The sequence below is a fragment of the Chlorocebus sabaeus genome, chromosome X, assembly GCF_047675955.1.
Source record: "Chlorocebus sabaeus isolate Y175 chromosome X, mChlSab1.0.hap1, whole genome shotgun sequence".
Lineage (NCBI taxonomy): Eukaryota > Metazoa > Chordata > Mammalia > Primates > Cercopithecidae > Chlorocebus > Chlorocebus sabaeus.
In genome coordinates, this window is record NC_132933.1 from 128,908,032 (window position 1) to 128,928,759 (window position 20,728).

Genomic DNA, 20,728 nt, shown 5'->3' on the forward strand with positions numbered 1-20,728 from the left:
TAATTTGTTTAGATTAAAATTCTGTCAGTAAAAGAATTTGTTCCTGGCCGGGCGCGATGGCTCAAACCTGTAATCCCAGCACTTTGGGAGGCCGAGACGGGCGGATCACGAGGTCAGGAGATTGAGACCACCCTGGCTAACCCGGTGAAACCCTGTCTCCACTAAAAAATACAAAAAAAAACTAGCCAGGCGAGGTGGCGGGCGCCTGTAGTCCCAGCTACTCGGGAGGCTGAGGCAGGAGAATGGCGTGAACCCGGGAGGCAGAGCTTGCAGTGAGCCGAGATTGCGCCACTGCACTCCAGCCTGGGCGACAGAGCGAGACTCTGTCTCAAAAACAAAACAAAACAAAACAAAAAACAAAAAGAATTTGTTCCTATGGCAATTCAAAAAGGCTTAAAATATGTCACACATTTAGTTAAGAGAGCATACTCAGGACTTATTCTATGTTATTTTCCTTTATTACTCATACTCATCATTTACAGACAGACAAGCAGATTGTTAAACAACTTTGGTTTTCTGTCAATTAACTGTGCATTATCATGACGGAGAATCACCAATTGCCAAGTTTTGATACCAGGAAAATGAGTCCTCTTTTTTCTTTTTCCAGCTGATGCTCTGACATAGATTCCTTAGTTTTCACAATGTCAAAAGATGGAGTGGAGATGACAGTTATCCTTTGTACCTGATGGGTCCGTTTTTGGTTCCTAGGCAGAATTATCAATAAAAGTAGGAAGTGTTATATATTTGGTTTTTACTACTTTATATTTTAATATTTGACTATATTTATCCTCATCTCAAAATATTTACAGCGATTTTTAAAATTACAAAGTAATACATGAATACATGTCTGTTGTAAATTCCTATGATGTAAAAGTATACTGAGGCAGACTTTATATAGCATAGTTCTTAATAAATTTAGATAGAAATGACTTCCATTTTGAGAAAACCACTATCAGAGATGTGCTGAATCAACAGTGTGAACATACAGAGAAAATAATTTTTTTTGCCAACTCATGCTGATATGGAGTCAAAACAGCTGGTTTTTATCAGAATTGCTACCAACATTAAGAATTTTTAAAAAATATTACCAAGATGAAATTCGCTTTATACTATCCATGATAAATGTGTCAAATGTGTTTCAGCCTTGAACTTTAGATTAGGAAAATTTCATTTACGTAAGTACTGCTACTTTACAGACAGTTTGAATATTGTCCAAAACAATGAATTCAGTACAAGTTAAACTTACAGTCACCTCAGAAATATTTTTTTCTTTTGCCAAATACACCTTTCTCATTTTTTCAACTTTCATTTGAGCTTGCTTGGACCGGCGACCCAGAAATTTAACTTGATTTTGCTGTCTGTAGGGCCGATACAGAGGTTGGACAGTTAAGGATGGACCCCTAGAAAACGTTTGTATTAAAAACAGAAAAATCACACAGAATAAAATTTAAATGCAAAGCAAATTCCAAATTTTATTAAAGCTTTCTCTAGCAAATATATCACAAACCTCAGCAACATTGGAGCAGCATTTCATGTAAGCTTTTAGGTTAAAGCTATCATTTCTGCTTGAGTTTACATAGCATAGTTCTTTATCTGGCACTTATGAAGGTGTACAGATGATGATATTGACAGCAATGATGATAAAAATTATAAAACCTGTTATCAATTTAAAATTAGCTTTCCTAGAAAATACTGTGTAGTAGCCATTTGAATCTTATTTTTTTACACCATATACTAACACAAAAAAGTATTACATTTCGGCCAGGCGTGGTGGCCCATGCCTGTAATCCCAGCACTTTGGGAGGCCGAGGCAAGCAGATCACCTGACGTCAGGAGTTCGAGACCAGCCTGGCCAACATGGTGAAACCCTGTCTCTACTAAAAAAAAAAAAAAATACAAAAATTAGCTGGGTGTGGTGGCGGGTGCCTTTAATCCCAGCTACTTGGGAGGCCGAGGCGGGTGGATCACGAGGTCAGGAGATCGAGACCATCCTGGCTAACACGGTGAAACCCCGTCTCTACCGAAAATACAAAAAATTAGCCAGGCGTGGAGGCGGGCGCCTGTAGTCCCAGCTACTTGGGAGGCTGAGGCAGGAGAATGGCGTGAACCCGGGAGGCAGAGCTTGCAGTGAGCAGAGATCATGCCACTGCACTCCAGCCTGGGCGACAGAGCGAGACTCCGTCTCAAAAAAAAAAAAAAAGTATTACATTTCATAATGGTTGGATAGACAAGCTGTTTTTGTCAGTGCTGGGATCAGATGCTATGCCCCCTGTCCTTACTATTATAAGGCACATAGACTCAACTTTCAACTGCCAGCATCTGCATCACTCAGTCTGAAAACTTTCTTTGAAAAGAAAAGCCCGCCGGCGCGGTGGCTCACGTCTGTAATCCCAGCACTTTGGGAGGCCCAGGCGGGCGGATCATCTGAGGTCAGGAGTTAGAGACCAACCTGACCAGCATGGAGAAACCCTGTCTCTACTAAAAATACAAAATTAGCCAGGCGTGGTGGCGCATGCCTGTAATCCCAGCTACTCAGGAAGGCTGAGGCAGGAGAATCGCTTGAACCCAGGAGGCGCAGGTTGCGGTGAGCCAAGATCGTGCCACTGCACTCCAGCCTGGGCAACAAGAGCGAAACTCGGTCTTAAAAAAAAAAGAAAGAAAAGAAAAAAGCCCATGTGCAGGGAAGGTCAAAAGTGCCTGAGAATTAATATGTCCCTTCCTAAGCAACCCTTAACCAATGACTGATGGGTGTTGATGTATCAATACCGTAATTCCCTTGTCCCTTGTGGGATAATTCTAAGTTGCATGTTCTACATTGAATCTCACATTCCCAGGGGGGATTAAGCTCCAGTTACCCACAGTGGTAACTTGCTTGCTAACACACACTGTTTTGGCTGCCTTCCACTTTTCTACCCTCTCCCTTCAGTTGTTCCTGAGATCACCTCCCAAATCTCTGTCTCAGGGTTTGCTTCTGGGAGATGCTAAACTACAACTGCATTCAAAGATGGCTTTATGAAAGTATTTTTTCTATTCAATTGATTAATAATTCGGCTACTTATTTGGCTCTGAAATGACTTATTCTTGGATACTCAGTAGGATAAATCCAAATAGCAGGGAAATCGGAGTTATATATGGTGGCAGAGAAAATTACATCATTTATTTGACCTTGGTGGTAATAGGGTTAAATTCTATACTCAGTGCTCATATGGATGAGTTAGAGAAAATCTATTTCATGACAGACTGTGCCCTAAACCAGGCCATCTGTCTGGCAAAGGTATAGCCTTGATCATAAAATATATGGGTTAAATTATGTTATTGGGTCAGAATCACTCATCTCTACTCCTGAAAAAAAAAACCCAGCGTGTTTTCTTGACAGTGGGTCATCAGTGTCTTCTTCAGGCACAAAGGGAGTATTTTTCATTTTAATTATAAGAGTGTGAAAATAGATTACCAGTAGGTCCTCTTACATATTATTATCTCTTTCTTCTTTTAAGAAAGCAGCTAATTTGTAAATAAGATGGGCTAAGTGAGGCTTAGTAATGGAAAGAGAAAAGGAATATAATGGGAGCGGTTATATTCTGTCCATGTTGTTTCAGATCATAATACATCTATTTTGCTACAACATCCATTTCTACAATGTGAACTGGCTCACATGCTATTGGTAAAAAGGGGAATGACGTCACTCTAATTTATATGCAATTTATCTTAGGCAAGGGGAGCCAGAGTAGCAAGAATAGAATTATAACCTTCAGCAAAAAAGGAAAAAGCCCTTAGTTCTGTGCTGCATGGGCAAGGGTAGCCCTTTTGGCTGTATTCATGAAAACAAAAATGAGCACCCGCATCAAGTGCTGCCTTCCCAGAGAGGCACACCCTACCCCCAACTCACCCTCACTGCCCTTCACCCTACTCCTCCCCTACCCCCACTCCGGCCTTGGATGGCTCCTGGTTCTTGGCAGATCGCACTGCCTCTCATGTCCACTTAAAAGGCAACCATGCAGCCGGGCACTGTGGCTCACACTTGTAATCCCAGCACTGTGGGAGGCTGAGGCGGGCGGATCACAAGATCAGGAGTTCGAGACCAGCCTGGCCAATATGGTGAAAATCAGTCTCTACTAAAAATACAAAAATTAGCCGGGCATGCTGGCGGGCAGCTGTAATACCAGCTACTCGGGAGGCTGAGGCAGGAGAATTGCTTGAACCCGGGAGGCGGAGGTTGCAGTGAGCCGAGATTGCACCATTGCACTCTTGCCTGGGGAACAGAGTGAGACTCCATCTCAAAAAAAAAAAAAAAAAAAAAAGGCAACCACGCTGGCCCAGGGTCCCACTTCCATGTGCACTGTCTCCATGCCCACTAACTGCTCTAATGAAAGAGTTGCCAGCATCTCCACTCTATGGTTGTTCATTTTTTATATTTTCTGTGGCAGCCTCCAGCTACACTGGGTTGCCTGTCTGGTGGTACAAGTCATCTCCCCAAGTACAAATTGTCCTTTTTGTTGGTGCTGTGTTTACAAAGTTGCATATGTTTTGAGCAATCTGCCCCAACTCTATTTTTCCCATATATCCTATTATCTTTAGTGAGCTATCTGGCAGAATGTGAACATTTTCAGATATACCCCTAGTATTGTAACCCCAGTGAAGAATCTGTTTTACCTGTTTTCAGAAACAATTCGTAGCTGGTGCTTATGGATCTCTTGTGTTACTGGTCTCTGTAATAGAAACTTCATTTCATTTCGTAGACGGTTTGAGATTACTCCAGACTCTGAATAATGAACTATGTCATACATTAGCATTGTCCTGGGAATACTTTCAAGATTTAATTTGCGCCAGCTGTTATTTCTGCCGCCAGAAAATGCAGGGGCCTCATCAAAAAAACTGCGATACTGTGAGGAAAAAACAATTAAGAACGATTAGTTGGCCAGGTGTGGTGGCTCACACCTGTAATCCCACAACTTTGGGAGGCTGAGGTGGGTGGATCACCTGAAGTTAGGAGTTCCAGACCAGCCTGGCCAACATGGTGAAAACCCATCTCTACTAAAAATACAAAAGTTAGCCAGGCATGGTGGCGTGCGCCTGTAGTTCCAGCTACTTGGGAGGCTGAGGCAGCAGAATTGCTTGAACCCGGGAGGTAGAGGTTGTGGTGAGCCAAGATCACGCCACTGCACTCCAGCCTGGGTGACAGAGTGACTCCATCTCAATTTAAAAAAAAAGAAAGAAAGAAAAAGAAAAAGAGAAACAAGAATGAATAGTTGGCCAGGTGCGGTGGCTCACACCTGTAAGCCCAGGACTTTGGCAGGCTGAGGCCGTTGGGTCACTTGAGGTTGGGAGTTCGAGACCAGCCTGGCCAACATGGTGAAACCCGATAGCATCAAGAGATATACCTAATGTAAATGACGAGTCAATGAGTGCAGCACACCAACATGGCACATGTATACATACGTAACAAACCTGCATGTTGTGCACATGTACCCTAGAACTTAAAGTATAATAATAAAAAAATCCAAAAATTAGCCAGGCATGGTGGCGCATATCTGTAGTCCCAGCTACTTGGGAGACTGAGGCAGGAGGATCACCTGAGCCCAGGAGGCAGAGGTTGCAGTGAGCCGAGACTGCACCACTGCACTCCAGCTGGGGTGACAGAGTAAGACCCTGTCTCAAAAAAAAAAAAAAAAAAATTGGTTGTGGGCACTCTAAATGTTTTTAGACACATTTCTCATGGTTCCATTCAAATGTCACTTCATCCAAAAGGCGTTCTTTGATCCCATCTCTGAACTTTATTGGGATCTCTCTTCTATGACTCTTATTACTGACTACTCAATGTTTTAGTCATCTGTGTATGACTTAGCTCCCTTATTGGAAGGCAGGAGCTATGCTACACATTATCATGCACATAGTACCATACTCGCTAAATATTTATTTAATGCATCAAAATTTTTATGGCAAATGTAACTCAGATAAGTTAAACTCAGATGGGCCTAAAAATTAATGATAATAGCTATGTGTTCTGCATACCTGGTAGAGCTTGTTCATGACATGCTTGGGTTGAGAGGACTTTTTTTTTTTTGAGACAGGGTCTCATTCTGTCATCCAGGCTGGAGTGCAGTGACATGATCATGGCTAGCAGCCTCAACCTCCCGGGTTCCAGTGATCCTCCTGAGTAGCTGGGACTACAGGTACATGCCACCATGTCTGGCTTTTTTTTTTTACTGAGACGGAGTTTCGCTCCTGTTGCCCAGGCTAGAGAGCAGTGACTCGATCTCGGCTCACAGCAACCTCCGCCTCCCAGGTTCAAGTGATTCTCCTGCCTCAGCTTCCCGAGTAGCTGGGATTACAGGTGCATGCCACCACACACAGCTATTTTTTTGTATTTTTAGTAGAGACGGGGTTTCGCCACGTTGGCCAGGCTGGTCTCGAACTCCTGACCTCAGGTGATCCACCCACCTCAGCCTCTCAAAGTGCTGGGATTACAGGCATAAGCCACCATGCCCGGCCTCCTGTTGCTAGCTCTTCAGCTCAAAGATCACAATATAAATGACAGATGTTCATCATGATTAGTGACAAATCATGTCATAGCTTCCAAAGTCAATCAGTGACGGGTCACTGTGAATCTATTATTCATTTCACACACAAACAGCAAAGTATACAGTTGTGTTGCCTTTTTGTCTCCCAGTGATAAACCCATGTGACATTTTACAAAAATGGAAAATCAAAAGAGGGAATTGGCCATCAAAGAAACAAAAAGTGATACCACTTGAAGTGAAATTGGAATCAACCGTACATGGAGTTCTAGAAGAAATAGGTGACTGTGGGGATGCTGACACTGCCATCATTCAAGACGTTGCAGATCTACAGCTATAGGAACTAGGTGAGGATGAACTTATCAACATAAATGAGGAAAGTGGCTGTGATAAAAGGATGAAGCTTTCCCAGTGGAAGTGATGCTGGCCAAAAAAAAACTTCATACTGAAGGAACTCTGAGATATTTTGCAACATTTAAAGCGCAAAGAATAAAATGTTGGCAGCTGATCCAAATTTTAAAAGGAATATGACAATACACCAAGACATAGAAAAGATGCTTATAAGCGGTACTAGAAGAACAAGAAGGCAAGCACTATTTAAAGTACTCTTGGTAAGTTTTTTTTTTTTTCACAGCTTTATTGAGGTTCACATACCATACAATCCACCATTTAAAGTGTACAATTCAATGGTTTCCAGTATATTCACAGTTGGTAAGATATTTTATGAAGAAACAAAACACTTTGTCTGTGTTTCTAATGTTTTAAATTATAGTGTACTAAAAGTGTACTAAATGTGTTGGGTTTTTTCCTTCCATTTTCCTACGTATTTATAAGAGACAGCAAAAGAGTTTTTAATGTTTTGATAAAGAAGATTTTTTTTTTTTTAGAGATGGGGTCTCACTGTGTTGCCCAGGCTACCCTCAAACTCCTAGACCTAAGTGATCCTCTTGCCTTAGCCTCCCGAGTAGCTGGGACTACAGACAAACATTTTGAAAAGTCACAGGACAATCACAATTTTCCCCCCAGATATTAAGTTTGTTTTGCATGGTTTCAATTTGCTGGTCATTTTTATGGTCCTGCAATGACATGCAAAGTAAGACTGTATTTTTTTTTTTTTCCTCAGTGAAGTTGCAAAATGGGTAAATATCATAGCTCTGTCAATCATCTGCGCAGTCACTTAGCAGATCTGTCTGTGACCTCAGGCAAGTTTTTTTGAGGCTTGTTAAACTTCATTTTTCTCTTTTGTAAAAAAAGGTCACATAATTTACAAACTTGAAGATGAAAGAAGATAATATGCATGTAAAGAGATAAAGACAGTGCCACACCCGTATAAGGACTCAACAAACGTCAACAATGATCTTATCTCTCTCTTCCAATATGTCTATCTGGGGACTCCTCTCTCTGACACTAATCCTTGACATGTTCACAATCTGAAAGTATGTGGTCTTTGTCCTTAGCAAAGATAGTTGCCATCCCTGGCTCTATTTATTTCCTGGTTCACTTCCCTAAACTCATAGGCTAAGACTCTAAAAGAAAAACATAATTGGGAGTCTCTAAGGCATTGCATTAATTTCATGTTTCACACTGAAACAAATGAGTGAATAGTTAAGACTGTATACAGACATACCTCAGAGATACTGCGGGTCCAGTTGCAGACCACAGTAATAAAGTGAATATTGCAAATAGAGTCATGCTAATTTTTTGGTTTCCCAGTGTGTATAAAAGTTATGTCTACATTATACTGTAGTTTGTTAAGTGTGTAACAGCATTATTTCAAAAAAATGTACATACTTTAATTCAAAAATACTTTGTTGTGGCTGGGCACAATGGCTGATGCCTGTAATGCCAGAACTTACAGAGGAAGAGCTGACAGGATCACTTGTGTCCAGAAGTTTGAGACCAGCCTGGCAAACATAGCAAGGCCCCATCTCCACAACAAGAAAAAAAAATACTTTATTGCTAAAAAATGCTAATGATCATCTGAGCCTTCAGTGAGTCCTATTCTTTTTGCTGGTGGAGAGCCTTGCCTTGATGTGGATGGCTGCTGACTGATCAGGGTACTGGTTACTGAAGGTTGGGGTGGATGTGGCTTTTTTTTTTTTTTTTTTTTTTTTGAGACAGGGTCTCACTCTGTCGCCCAGGCTGGAGTGCAGTGGTGCAATCATGGCTAAAGCAATCCTCCCACATCAGCCTCCTGAGTAGCTGGGACCATAGGGGCATACTACCATACCTGGCTAATTTTGGGGGGGTAATTTTTGTAGAGACAGGGTCTCCCTATATTGCCCAGGCTGGTCTCAAACTGTCTTCAAGAGATCCTCCCATCTCAGCCTTCCAAAGTACTGGGATTACAGCCATGAGCCACCGTGCCCAGCTCATGAATGCTCTCAATAGCATCTAGAATGGTGAATCTTTTCTGGATTTTTAAAATTTACTTTACCTAGATCCATCAGAGGAATCATTGTCTATGGCAGCTATAGCCTTATGAAATGTATTTCTTAAATAGTAAGACTTGAAAGTTGAAATTACTCCTTGATCCATGGGCTGTAGAATGGATGTTGTATTAGCAGGCATGAAGATATTCATCTCCTTGTACAGCTCCATCAGAGCTCCTGGGTGACCAGGTGCCTTGTCAATGAGCTGTAATACTTTGAAAGGAATCTTTTTTTTTTTTTTTTTTTTTTTTCCTATCTGAGCAGTAGGTTTCAACAGGGGGCTTAAAATATTCAGTAAACCATGCTGTAAATATATGTGCTGTCGTCCAGGCTTTGTTTTTCCATTTATAGAGCACAGGCTATATAATTACTCTATACAGAGTAGATTTAGCATAATTCCTTTTCTTTTCTTTTCTTTTCTTTTCTTTTTTTTTTTTTGAGACAGAGTCTTGTTCTGTCTGTTGCCCAGCCTGGAGTGCAGTGGTGCAATCTTGGCTCACTGCAACCTCCACCTCCCAGGCTCAAGCAATTCTCCTGTCTCAGCCTCCTGAGTAGCTGGGACTACAGGCATGTGCCGCCATGCCTGGCTAATTTTTGTATTTTTAGTAGAGACGGGGTTTCACCATATTGGCCAGGCTGGTCTTGAGCTCCTGACCTCAAGTCATCTGCCTGCCTTGGCCTCCCAAAGTTCTGGGATTATAGGCCTGAGCCACTGCGCCCGGCCAGATTTAGCATAATTCTTAAGGGCCCTAAAATTTTCAGAATGGTAAATGAGAACTGACTTTAAGTTAAAGTTACCATCTGCATCAGCCCCTAACAAGAGACTCAGCCTGTCCTTTGAAGCCAGGCTTCTCCTGTCCTTTGAAGCCATTGACTTCTCCTCTCTAGCTATGAAAGCCCAAGAGGGCACCTTCCAACAGTATAAGGCTGTTTTGTCTACATTGAAAATCTGTTGTTTAGTGCAGCCACCTTCAACAATTATCTTAGCGAGATCTCCTGGATAACTTGCTGCAGCTTCTCCCTCCGCACTTGCTGCTTCACCATGCACTTTTATGTTATAAAGATGGCTTCTTTCCCTAAACTTCATGAACCAACCTCTGCTAGCTTCCAAAGTTTCTTCTGCAGCTTCCTCACCTCTCTGATCCTTCACAGAACTGAAGAGAGCAAAGGCCTTGCTCTGGATTAGGCTTTGGTTTAAGAGAATGTTGTGGCTGGTTTAATCTTCTATCCAGACCACTAACACTTTCTCCATATCAGCAATAAGGCTGTATTGCTTTCTTATCATTTATGTATTTGCTGGAGTAGCACTTTTAATTTCCTTCATAAATTTTTCCTTTGCATTCACAACACGTTTAACTCTTTGGTGCAAAGGTGTAGCTTTTGGCCTATCTCAGCTTTTGACATGCCTTCCTCACTAAGTTTCGTCATTTCTAGCTTTTGATTTAAAGTGAGAGGCGCGTGACTCTTTCACTTGAACACTTAGAGGCCATTGTAGGATTATTAATTGGCCTAATTTCAATATTGTTGTGTCTCAGAAAATAGACAAGAGGGGAGAGAGAGAGAGAGATAATGGAGTGGCTGGTTGGTAGAGCAGTCAGAACACACACATTTATTGGTTAAGTTTGCCATCTTATATGGGTTCAGTTTGTGGTACCCCAAAACAATTACAATAGTGACATCAAAGATCACTGATCACAGATCACCATAACAGATATAATAATAATGAAAACATTTGAAATATTGCAAGAGTGACCAAAATGTGACACAGAGACACAAAGCAAGCACATGCTATTGGAAAAAAGGCACCGATAGTTTTGCTTGATGCAGGTTTGCCACAAACCTTCCATTTGTGAAAACACAATATCGGCTAGGTGCAGTGGCTCACGCCTGTAATCCCAGCACTTTGGGAGGCTATGACGGGCGGATCACCTGAGGTCAGGAGTTCAAGACCAGCCTGGCCAATATGGTGAAATCCCGTTTCTACTAAAAATACAAAAAAATTAGCTGGGCATGGTGGTGCATGCTTGTAATCCCAGCTACTTGGGAGGCTGAGGCAGGAGAATCGCTTGAACCTGGGAGGCAGAGGTTGCAGTGAGCTGAGATTGCGCCACTGCACTCCAGCCTGGACGAAAAGAGCGAAACTCCGTCTCAAAAAAAAAAAAAAAAAAAAAAAGTCTGCAACTCAACTCAATGGTTTTTGGTATATTCACAATGTTGTGCAACTATTACCACGTCCTATGAATATTTCAGAATATTTCCATCACCCCAAAAGAACCCCCAAATTCCTTAGCTATCACCCTCCCTACATACAAAAAGCCATATATCACATGATTTCCTTTATATGAAATATTTGGATTAGGCAAATCCATAGAGACAGAAGGCAGAGTGGTGGTTTACGGGGCTGGAATGATGCAGGAATGGAGAGTGACTGCTTACTGGATGCAGGGTTTCCTTTTGGGATAATGAAAAGGTTCTGGAACTAGATGGTGGTGATGCTTGCACAACCCTGTGAATGTACTTAATGCCCCTGAATTGTACACTTTAAAATGGTCAATTTTATGATGACAACACATGGACACATAGAGGGGAAAAACACACACTGGGGCTTATCAGAGGGTGGAGGGTGGGAGGAGGGAGAGGATCAGGAAAAATAACTAATGGGTACTAGGCCTAATACTTGGGTGACAAAATAATCTGAACAACAAACTCCCTTGACACAAGTTTACCTATATACAATAACAAACTTGCACATGTACCCCTGAACTTAAAAGTTGAATTAAAAAAACTTTAAAAAGAAAGTTCTAGTGCTTGGGTATCCAAAAATAAGTTTCATTCTATAGAATATATTTGAAAAATAAAATAAAACATAATAAAATAGTAAATTTTATATTGTGTTATATTTTACCATAATAAAAAAGTATGATTCTTTCTTCTTGGAGGACAGAGTTAGGAACACTTGCTTGGTTTGTTTTTCAACATCTAAATCTAAATTCCTTACTTGTATATAATCTTGCATGGTGACAACATCCATTATATCAGTTACTTTGGACTTTGGGAAAATACGCTCATCTTCCACAATTATGCGGTGAAATTTCCTTTCCCCCATTAGTTTGCAAGCATCAACCACTGCCTGTAAAGAGAATAGAAAACAGGCTTTAAAAATAGTAGAACAGCATTAATTATCAGCACACCCTTTACATATTTCTTCTGACAAATACATCAAATATTGTTCCTTTCTTCTAGCAGCTTGCTATTCAATAGAAAGGTTGCATTTGCAAATAGATCATATAGGGATTATTAAACCACTTAAAATTATTTCCATAGCCTTATCTACATAGCTTTTTTTTTTTTTGAAATGGAGTGTTGCTTTGTCACCTAGGCTGGAGAACAGTGGCGCCATCTCGGCTCACTGCAACCTCCGCCTCCTGGGGTTCAAGAGATTCTCCTGCCTCCACCTCCGGAGTAGCTGGGACTACAGTCGCCCGCCACCACACCTGGCTAATTTTTTGTACTTTTAGTAGAGACAGGGTTTCACCGTGTTAGCCAGGATGGTATCCATCTCCTGACCTCGTGATCCACTTGCCTCCACCTCCCAAAGTGCTGGGATTACAGGTGTGAGCCACCACACCAGGCCATCTACATAGTTTTCAAATGCAGCTAGAGGAATTACTGAGTCCAGAATCCTCAGAGAACATAGTTTTAAAACAGCTGGTTTTTCCCATTAAAAGACTTTTAATTCTTTTATTTTAAAAAGCAAAACAAACCTATAACATCATTTGTGCTGTCAATGCAGAGAAAACTTATCTGGTGATTCAATGAGTTATCGTAGGAACTGCAATGAAAGGTGTCACTGGTACCACCTCTCTTTTTTGTATTTATACACTGCCAGTAAGTGGAAACATGTATGTTTCAGATTGTTTAAGCCTCCCTCCCTTCAGACTTCATTCTCAGCAGCTAAAAAGTAGCAAATAAAGGGGTTTTCTTTTCTCTTCCAAATGTCAACATTTTATGCCCAAGGAAAGCACCTGAGAGGTCAGAGACAGAAGAATCACAGAATACATGGAAGCTCAAATCCTGTTGGGCCCTACTTACACCATACCCTTCCACATATAAGTATCCTGTGCTAAGAGCTATACATAGACTGTGAGTAGAGACTTAAGTACTTTGCACCCCCACCATAAGTATATGCTGACTCTTCTAACATATATTTATATTACAGATCTGTACTTCTGGCCACAAAGGGTATGTTTACATGGAGGAAGGATAGCACAAAAGAAAATTCAGGGTGGGCATGGTGGCTCACACCTATAATTCCAGCACTTTGGGAGGCCGAGGCAGGTGGATCACCTGAGGTCAGGGGTTCGAGACCAACCTGGCCAACATGGTGAAACCCCGTCTCTACTAAAAATACAAAACTTAGCCGGGCGTGGTGGCAGGCACTTATAATCTCAGCTACTCGGGAGGCTGAGGCAGGAGAATCGCTTGAATCCGGGAGGTGGAGGTTGCAGTGAGCAGAGATCGCACCACTGTACTCCAGCCTAGGGGACACAGCAAGACTCCGTCTCAAAAAAAAAAAAAAAGAAAAGAAAAAGAAAAAGAAAAGAAAAGAAAATTCAAATATCTTTTGATTCCAGATAAGTTTCTTTTTTCCTTTGTATGTCAGAATGTGGTATTTGTGAAAGTATGGGAACTCTGTGTTATAATGTTGATACAAGGCCTAAAAGAGTGGTTGAGGCCGGGCACGGTGGCTCACACCTGTAATCCCAGCACTTTGGAAGGCCGAGGCAGGTGGATCACCTGAGGTCAGGAGTTCGAGATCAGCCTGGCAAACACGGCAAAACCCTGTTTCAACTAAAAATACAAAAATTAGCCTAGCGTGGTGGCGTGTGCCTGTAAACCCAGCTACTCGGGAGGCTGAGGCAGAAGAATCCCTTAAACCTGAGAGGCGGAGGTTGCAGTGAGCTGAGATCATGCCACTGCACTCCAGCCTGGGTGACAGGGTGAGATGCTGTCTCAAAAAAAAAAAAAAAAAAAAAAGGAAAAAAGAAAAGAAAAAGAAGAAAGAGTGGTTGAGACAGGATCAAAACTGAGAATCATTGTTCTTTTTACTTAACACACAACAGCAAGCTATAATGCATTTTCTATTCCAATTCTCACTTTTGTTATTCAGACTATTCCTTTATTTATTTTTTTAAATTCCAGAGCTTAGAATATCACAGACACATGCAGAAAACGAAAAAGGAAGAAAACATTCAAATGGTTGAATGGTTGAAGTTTTATTCCTAATGTATAGAACTGAAGAGACAAACAGTTTAGTGAAAATGTGACATGGAGCTTTCCTTTAGGTAGATCATTTTTGCTTTATATTTCATTAATTTCTTTATACATTACACAACTAAAGAAAACATAGGCCGGGTGTAGTAGCTCACGCTTGTAATCCCAGCACTCTGGGAGGCCGAAGCGGGTGGATCACCTGAGGTCAGGAGTTTGATTCCAGCCTGGCCAACATGGTGAAACCCTGTCTCTACTAAAAAATACCAAAACTAGTAGGGCGAGCTGGTGAGCACCTGTAATCCCAGCTACTTGGGAGGCTGAGGCAGGAGAATCGCTTGAACCCGGGAGGCGGAGGTTGCACTGAGCCAAGATCGTGCCACTGCACTCCAGCCTGGGCGACAGAGTGAGACTCCATCTCAAAAATTAATTAATTAATTAATTATGGTATTGGCGAATCTCTCCATTATGTTTTCTTGCAATTAATTTCCAACATTTTATGGTTCTAATTAACCAACCCCACAGTGACACTAAAGGTAAAAACAAGTAATTGTACACTGAACAGGTATGAAGACCATATAATTTCTGCTTTAGGAATTTCTGTAGGCATAACTATAATTTACTTTAGCTCGTTACTAAAAGAGGGTTTTTAAAATTTTTATTATTTTTTTTTAGACAGAGTCTTGCTCTGTCACCCAGGCTGGAGTGCAGTGGTGCCATCTCGGCTTACCGCAACCTCCGCCTCCCGGGCTCAAGCGATTCTCCTGCCCCTCCTCAGTAGCTGGGATTACAGGCGCATGCCACCACGCCCAGCTAATTTTTGTATTTTCAGTAGAGACGGGGTTTCACCATGTTGGCCAGGGTGGTCTCGAACTCTTGACGTTCTATTCCACCCGCCTCAGCCTCCCAAAGTGTTAGGATTATGCTCAGCTAATTTTTGTATTTTCAGTAGAGATGGGGTTTCATCATGTTGGCCAGGCTGGTCTCGAACTCCTGATCTTCTGTTCCGCCCACCTCAGCCTCTCAAAGTGTTGGGATTACGCCCAGCTAATTTTTGTATCTTCAGTAGAGACGGGGTTTCACCATGTTGGCCAGGCTGGTGTCGAACTCCTGACCTTCTGTTCCACCCACCTTGGCCTCCCAAAGTGTTGGGACTACAGGCGTGAGCCACAGTACAAAAGGTATTTATTTAGGTTTTTTTTTACAGAGTCTCCCTCTATCGCCCGGGCTGGAGTGCAGTAGTGCCATCTTGACTCACTGCAACCTCTGCCTCCTGGGTTCAAACAATACTTCTGCTTCAGCCTCCTGAGTAGCTGGGACTACAGGTGTGTGCCACCATGCCTGGCTAATTTTTTTTTTTTTTTTTTTTTTTTGTATTTTTAGTGGAGACAGTTTTGCCATTTTGGCCACGCTGGTCCTGAAATGACCTCAAGTGATCCGCCCACCTTAGCCTCCCAAAAAGGTATTTATTGACAGGTCCTCCCTACACTGCCCTACTCAGTCACCACCACCAATCTCTCCAAGACCCAGTTTCCTTATGTGTGCAGTGTCTCAGCTGTGTGCCTCATCTGTGTCTGGCCCATTCTGGTCCCTCAGCCAAAGAAAAACACACCTGGCAGCATAGGGCAAGCTCTCTGGCCACCTATGCGAGGGGTTTGAAAAATGTTTGCCATCCAATGGCCAAGATATTCTTTCTCAGACATCTGCAGTGTATGGCCAAATTCAAGAAAGTCCTTCTCCATAGGAAGCAATGGGAAAGAAGAGCCCAGAGCCAGGAGAAAAGCAAGGGCAAAAACTAGGCAAAGATGCCAGGATACCAGCCAATCAGGGTATGATTCAAGATGCAGGTTCTGTTCTTGGTGGGTGACTCAAAGGGTCAAAGGGAGCCATCTCTAAATCTGGCACTTATCCTGATACTCAGCATCTCTGTGGCCAGAAGCCCCCACAGCTCTGTGGCTATTTGCTGGCCTAGCTCCACACTTAGGCTTGTAAAGCTACTCTAGTATCTCAAGACACTTTCCGTTCCTACTGGGAACTGTCATTCATGGAGGAGGTAATAACTGGTATCCCTGCATTGGAACAGTTTCTTGGTTTGGAACAGTTCAATTATATACAGGCTCAGAATAAACAAAACCACCATAACTGCATGGTTGTTTTAACCTCAAAATGTACATAGTACAGTGGAAACACAGAGAAGTGTTCAAGTCTCAGTTATGCTCCTGGCAAGTCTTTCTAACCTCTAGCTTCCTAACAGGGAAAATGGGAACAATGTGTCCCTAACCAGAGTTATTGCAGGGCCATCGAAGAGAATGTGTATGCTGCTGTTTAGCATAGTTCCTAACTCTCAGGAGTGGTTAAGAAATTGGACTTTGGAGGCAGGCTAACTAGGTCTTGATCTCAGTTCCTTCACTTTCTAGGTATGAGACTTCAGGCAAGTTACTTAGTGTTTTTTTGTTTGTTTGTTTTGTTTTGTTTTGTTTTGTTTTGTTTTGTTTTGAGACAGAATCTCAGTCTGTCACTCAGGCTGGAGTGCAGTGGTGCAATCTCGGCTCACTGCAACCTCCACCTCCTGGGTTCAAGTGATCCTCCTGCCTTAGCCTCCCAAGTAGCTGGGATTACAGGCATGTGCCACCACGCTTGGCTAATTTTTGTATTTTTAGTAGAGACGGGGTTTCACCATGTTGGACAGGCTGGTCTCGAACTCCTGACCTCAAGTGATCCACCTGTCTTGGCCTCCCAAAGTGTTACGATTACAGGCGTGAGCCACAGCACCCGGCCCTCAGTCTTTTTTAAAATGAGGATAATAACAGAAAATACACTGTAGTGTTTATGATAATTAAATATAGTAATGTGCATAAAATGTTTAAGATCATATTTAACAGAAAGTGCTCAATAGGCACAACACTTTGGGAGGCTGAAGTGGACAGATCGCTTGAGGCCAGGAGTTTGAGATCAGCCTGGCCAGCATAGCAAAACCTTGTCTCTACTAAAAAATATACAAAAATTAGCCAGACGTGGTGGCACATGTTTGTAATCCCAGCTACTCAGCTGGCTGAGACATAAGAATTGCTTGAGCTTGGGAGTGGGAGGTTGTAGTGAGCCGAGATTGCCCCACTGCACTCCAGCCTTGGCAACAGATTAAGACCTTGTCTTAAAAAACAAACAAACAAACACCAAAAACAAAGAGACAAAGAACAATAGAGTTGAGTAAGCTTAGAGTGAGAAAAATTCCATAAGTTTTGTATCAACCACAAATCCAAGTGTTACCAGAGTTTGTTTTGAAGCCGAACTAAAGGGAAAAAGGAACCTTAAACTGTTCTCTTCAAGTTGGGTATATTCTGATCATTTGAAACCCATTATGATGGTTAGTGAAAAATTCAAGGTCAATAGTATGACCACATTTTTATAATAAGAACAAAATTTAAAAATCTCTGTGTGTATATTTTCATGGGAAACATGAAAGATACACAGCAAACCATTAACAATGACTACCCCAGGAGAGTGAAAGTTGTAGCACAGAAGATAAAGGCACAGAGGCATATTTTTCTATCTGTGGGCTAATTTAAACAAACATTTAAGTTATTATACAGCATTATGATGAGTTTTAATGCATAAAGCAGTGATTTCCGATTACTGCCTCTAAGTTTCTCATTTGCTCAAACCCATGTACAGCATGGGGGCTGGCAGGAGGAGACCCAGGAGGATCTCAGTTCTTGAAAAAGCCTCATTATATAATCTTAGGAAAGAAACAATTGATGATGTGTTATAGGGGTAACTACAAGCTTACTCTATACATAAATGTGGCATAAATTTATCCTTCAAATAGGATAAACATATACTTCCACATTTGAAGTCAATCTATATAAATATTAATGTTCTTGAAATACCATATTCCATAATGAAAACATGTAGCTCATTTTGTTCGTTCTTTCTTTCTTTCTTCTTTCTTTCTTTCTTTCTTTCTTTCTCTTTCTTTCTTTCTTTCTTTCTTTCTTTCTTTCTTTCTTTCTCTCTCTCTCTCTCTCTTTCTCTCTCTCTTTCTCTCCCCTTCCTTTCCCCTTCCTTCCTTCCTTCCTTCCTTCCTTCCTTCCTTCCTTCCTTCCTTCCTTTCTCTCTCTCTCTCTCTCTCTCTCTCTCTCTCTCTCTCTCTCTCTCTCTTTCTTTCTTTCTTTCTTTCTTTCTTTCTTTCTTTCTTTTCTTTCTTTCTTTGACAGAGTTTTGCTCTTGTGGCCCAGGCTGGAGTGCATGGTGTAATCTTGGCTTACTGCAACCTCTGCCTCCCGGGTTCAAGCGATTCTCTTGCCTCAGCCTCCCAAGTAGTAGGGATTACAGGCGCCCACCACCACATCTGGCTAATTTTGTATTTTAAGTAGAGATAGGGTTTCACCATGTTGGTCAGGCTGGTCTCGAACTCCTGACCTCAGGTGATCTTCCCGCCTCGGCCTCTCAAAGTGCTGGGATTATAGGTGTGAGCTACCGTGCCTGGCCTCATTTGATATATTTCTGAAATAAAGTTAAATTTTATCTGATACTACCTGAGAACACAGAGAAAAGTAGTCCCTTTTCCTTTTCTAAAACTCTTCAGAGTCAATGCCGCACATGCAGGATCTGATCAGAAACTGCCAGGCTGTGTGGTCTTCCCTCCTGCATACGTGCTAGAACTCATGATTTAAGATGGGCCATAGTTTTTGTGTACAACATTTCCAGAAGCAGAATCTTGCCGGGGTTACAGAAAAATAACCTTTGATGTGTGGTTTATAAATGGCTAAATATGAGAATGTCCATCTTTTTTAAACTTAATTATAGTCACATATAAGGGTCCAAGGAGTAAAACCTGTACTGTAGAGCCTTGCTATTAAAAGTGTGGTTTATATCACAAGCCTGTCCAGATTCGCCACCTGCTGACTGTAGAGCCCATGGGCCTTGAGTGAACATAAATGGTAGCCAGGCAGTGGTCACTGTGGGCCTTTGGGAGAGACCCAGTGCTGTGCCTGCTTCAGGTCCGACCCAATGCAGTCCCAGTGGTGGTGGTGGCCACAAGGGTGCTTGTTTTACCCCTCCCCCAGCTCCAGGCTGCTCAGTACAGAAAGAGAGAGATTCCATTTATTGGAGAAAAAGTAAGGAAAGAGAACAGGTCTCTGCCTGGTAATCCAGGGAATTCTTTCAGATCTTAGCCAAGAACAACAAGGCAGTACCTCTACAAGTCTGTAAGAGCCACAGCATTACTGGGCTTGGGGTGCCCCCTAATGCAGATATGGCTGCAGTGACCAAAGATTTAGATCACGACACCTGAGTCCCTTTGAATACTTGGAAAGCCTTTTCACGAAGGACAGGTTACAAACAAGCCCAGACTGTAAAGACTACAATAAATACTACAATACCTAACTCTTCGATGCCCAGACATTGGCAAACATCCATAAGCATCAAGACCATTCGGGAAAACATGACCTCACCAAAGAAACTAAATAAGGCACCAGTGATCAATCCTAGAGAGACAGAGGTATGTAACCTTTCAGATAGAGAATTCAAAATAGCTGTTTTTGTGTTCATGTTCTGACGTAAAAAAACAAAAAACAAACAAACAAAATAGTTGTTTTGAGAAAGCTCAACAAAATTCAAGATAACACAGAGAAGGAATTCAGAAACCTATCAGATAAATTTAACAAAGAGACTGAAATAATTAAAAATCAAGCAGAAATTCTGGAGCTGAAAAATGCAATGGACACACTGAAGAATGCATCAGAGTCTCCTAACAGAGAAACTGATCACGCAGAAGAATTAGTGAGCTTGAAGACAGGCTATTTGAAAATACACAATCAGAGCAGACAAAAGAAAAAAAATTTAAAAAGGATGATGATGCATGCCTACAAGATCTAGAAAATAGCCTCAAAAGGGTGAATCTAAGAAGTATTGGCCCTAAAAAGGAGGTAGAGATAGATCAGGGTAGAAAGTTTATTCAAAGGGATAATAGCAGAGAACTTCCCAAATTCAGAGAACGATATCAATATTCAAGTAAAGAAGGTTACAGAACACCAAGCAGATTTAACCCAAAGACTACCTCAAGGTATTTAATAATCAAACTCCCAAAGGTCAAGGATAAAGAAAGAATCCTGAAATCAGCAAGAGAAAAGAAACAAACAACATGCAAAGGAGTTCCAATACTTCTGGCAGCAGACTTCTCATTGGAAACCTTACAGGCTGAGAGAGTGATGTAACATATTTAAAGTGCTGAAGGAAAAAAAAACTTTTATCCTAGAATAGTATATGCAGTGAAAATATCCTTCAAACATGAAGGAGAAAGACTTTCTCAGACAAAAGCTTAGGAATTTTGTCAATAACATACTTGTCCTACAAGAAATGCTAAAGGGAATTCTTCAATCTGAAAGAAAAGGTCATTAATAAACAATAAGAAATCATCTGAAACTACAAAATTCACTGGTAATAGTAAGTACACAGAAAAACAGTATTACAACATTGCAATTGTAGTGTGTAAGCTACTCATATATTGAA

At 41.6% G+C, this 20,728-nt stretch overlaps 1 protein-coding gene across 1 annotated transcript in view; it reads right to left on the reverse strand.

Moving 5' to 3' along the window:
* Positions 1-436: 436 nt before the first annotated feature.
* Positions 437-20,728, reverse strand: part of CXHXorf58 (chromosome X CXorf58 homolog) — a 31,006-nt gene continuing 10,714 nt past the window's right edge. Inside the window, exons 6-9 of the mRNA XM_007991303.3 lie at positions 11,946-12,077; positions 4,651-4,880; positions 1,247-1,400; positions 437-704 (exon numbers count right to left, since the gene is read on the reverse strand). Of these exons, the coding sequence (XP_007989494.1) occupies positions 645-704; positions 1,247-1,400; positions 4,651-4,880; positions 11,946-12,077 (576 nt within the window). The 3' untranslated portion in view covers positions 437-644. The remainder of the gene's footprint in view (positions 705-1,246; positions 1,401-4,650; positions 4,881-11,945; positions 12,078-20,728) is intronic.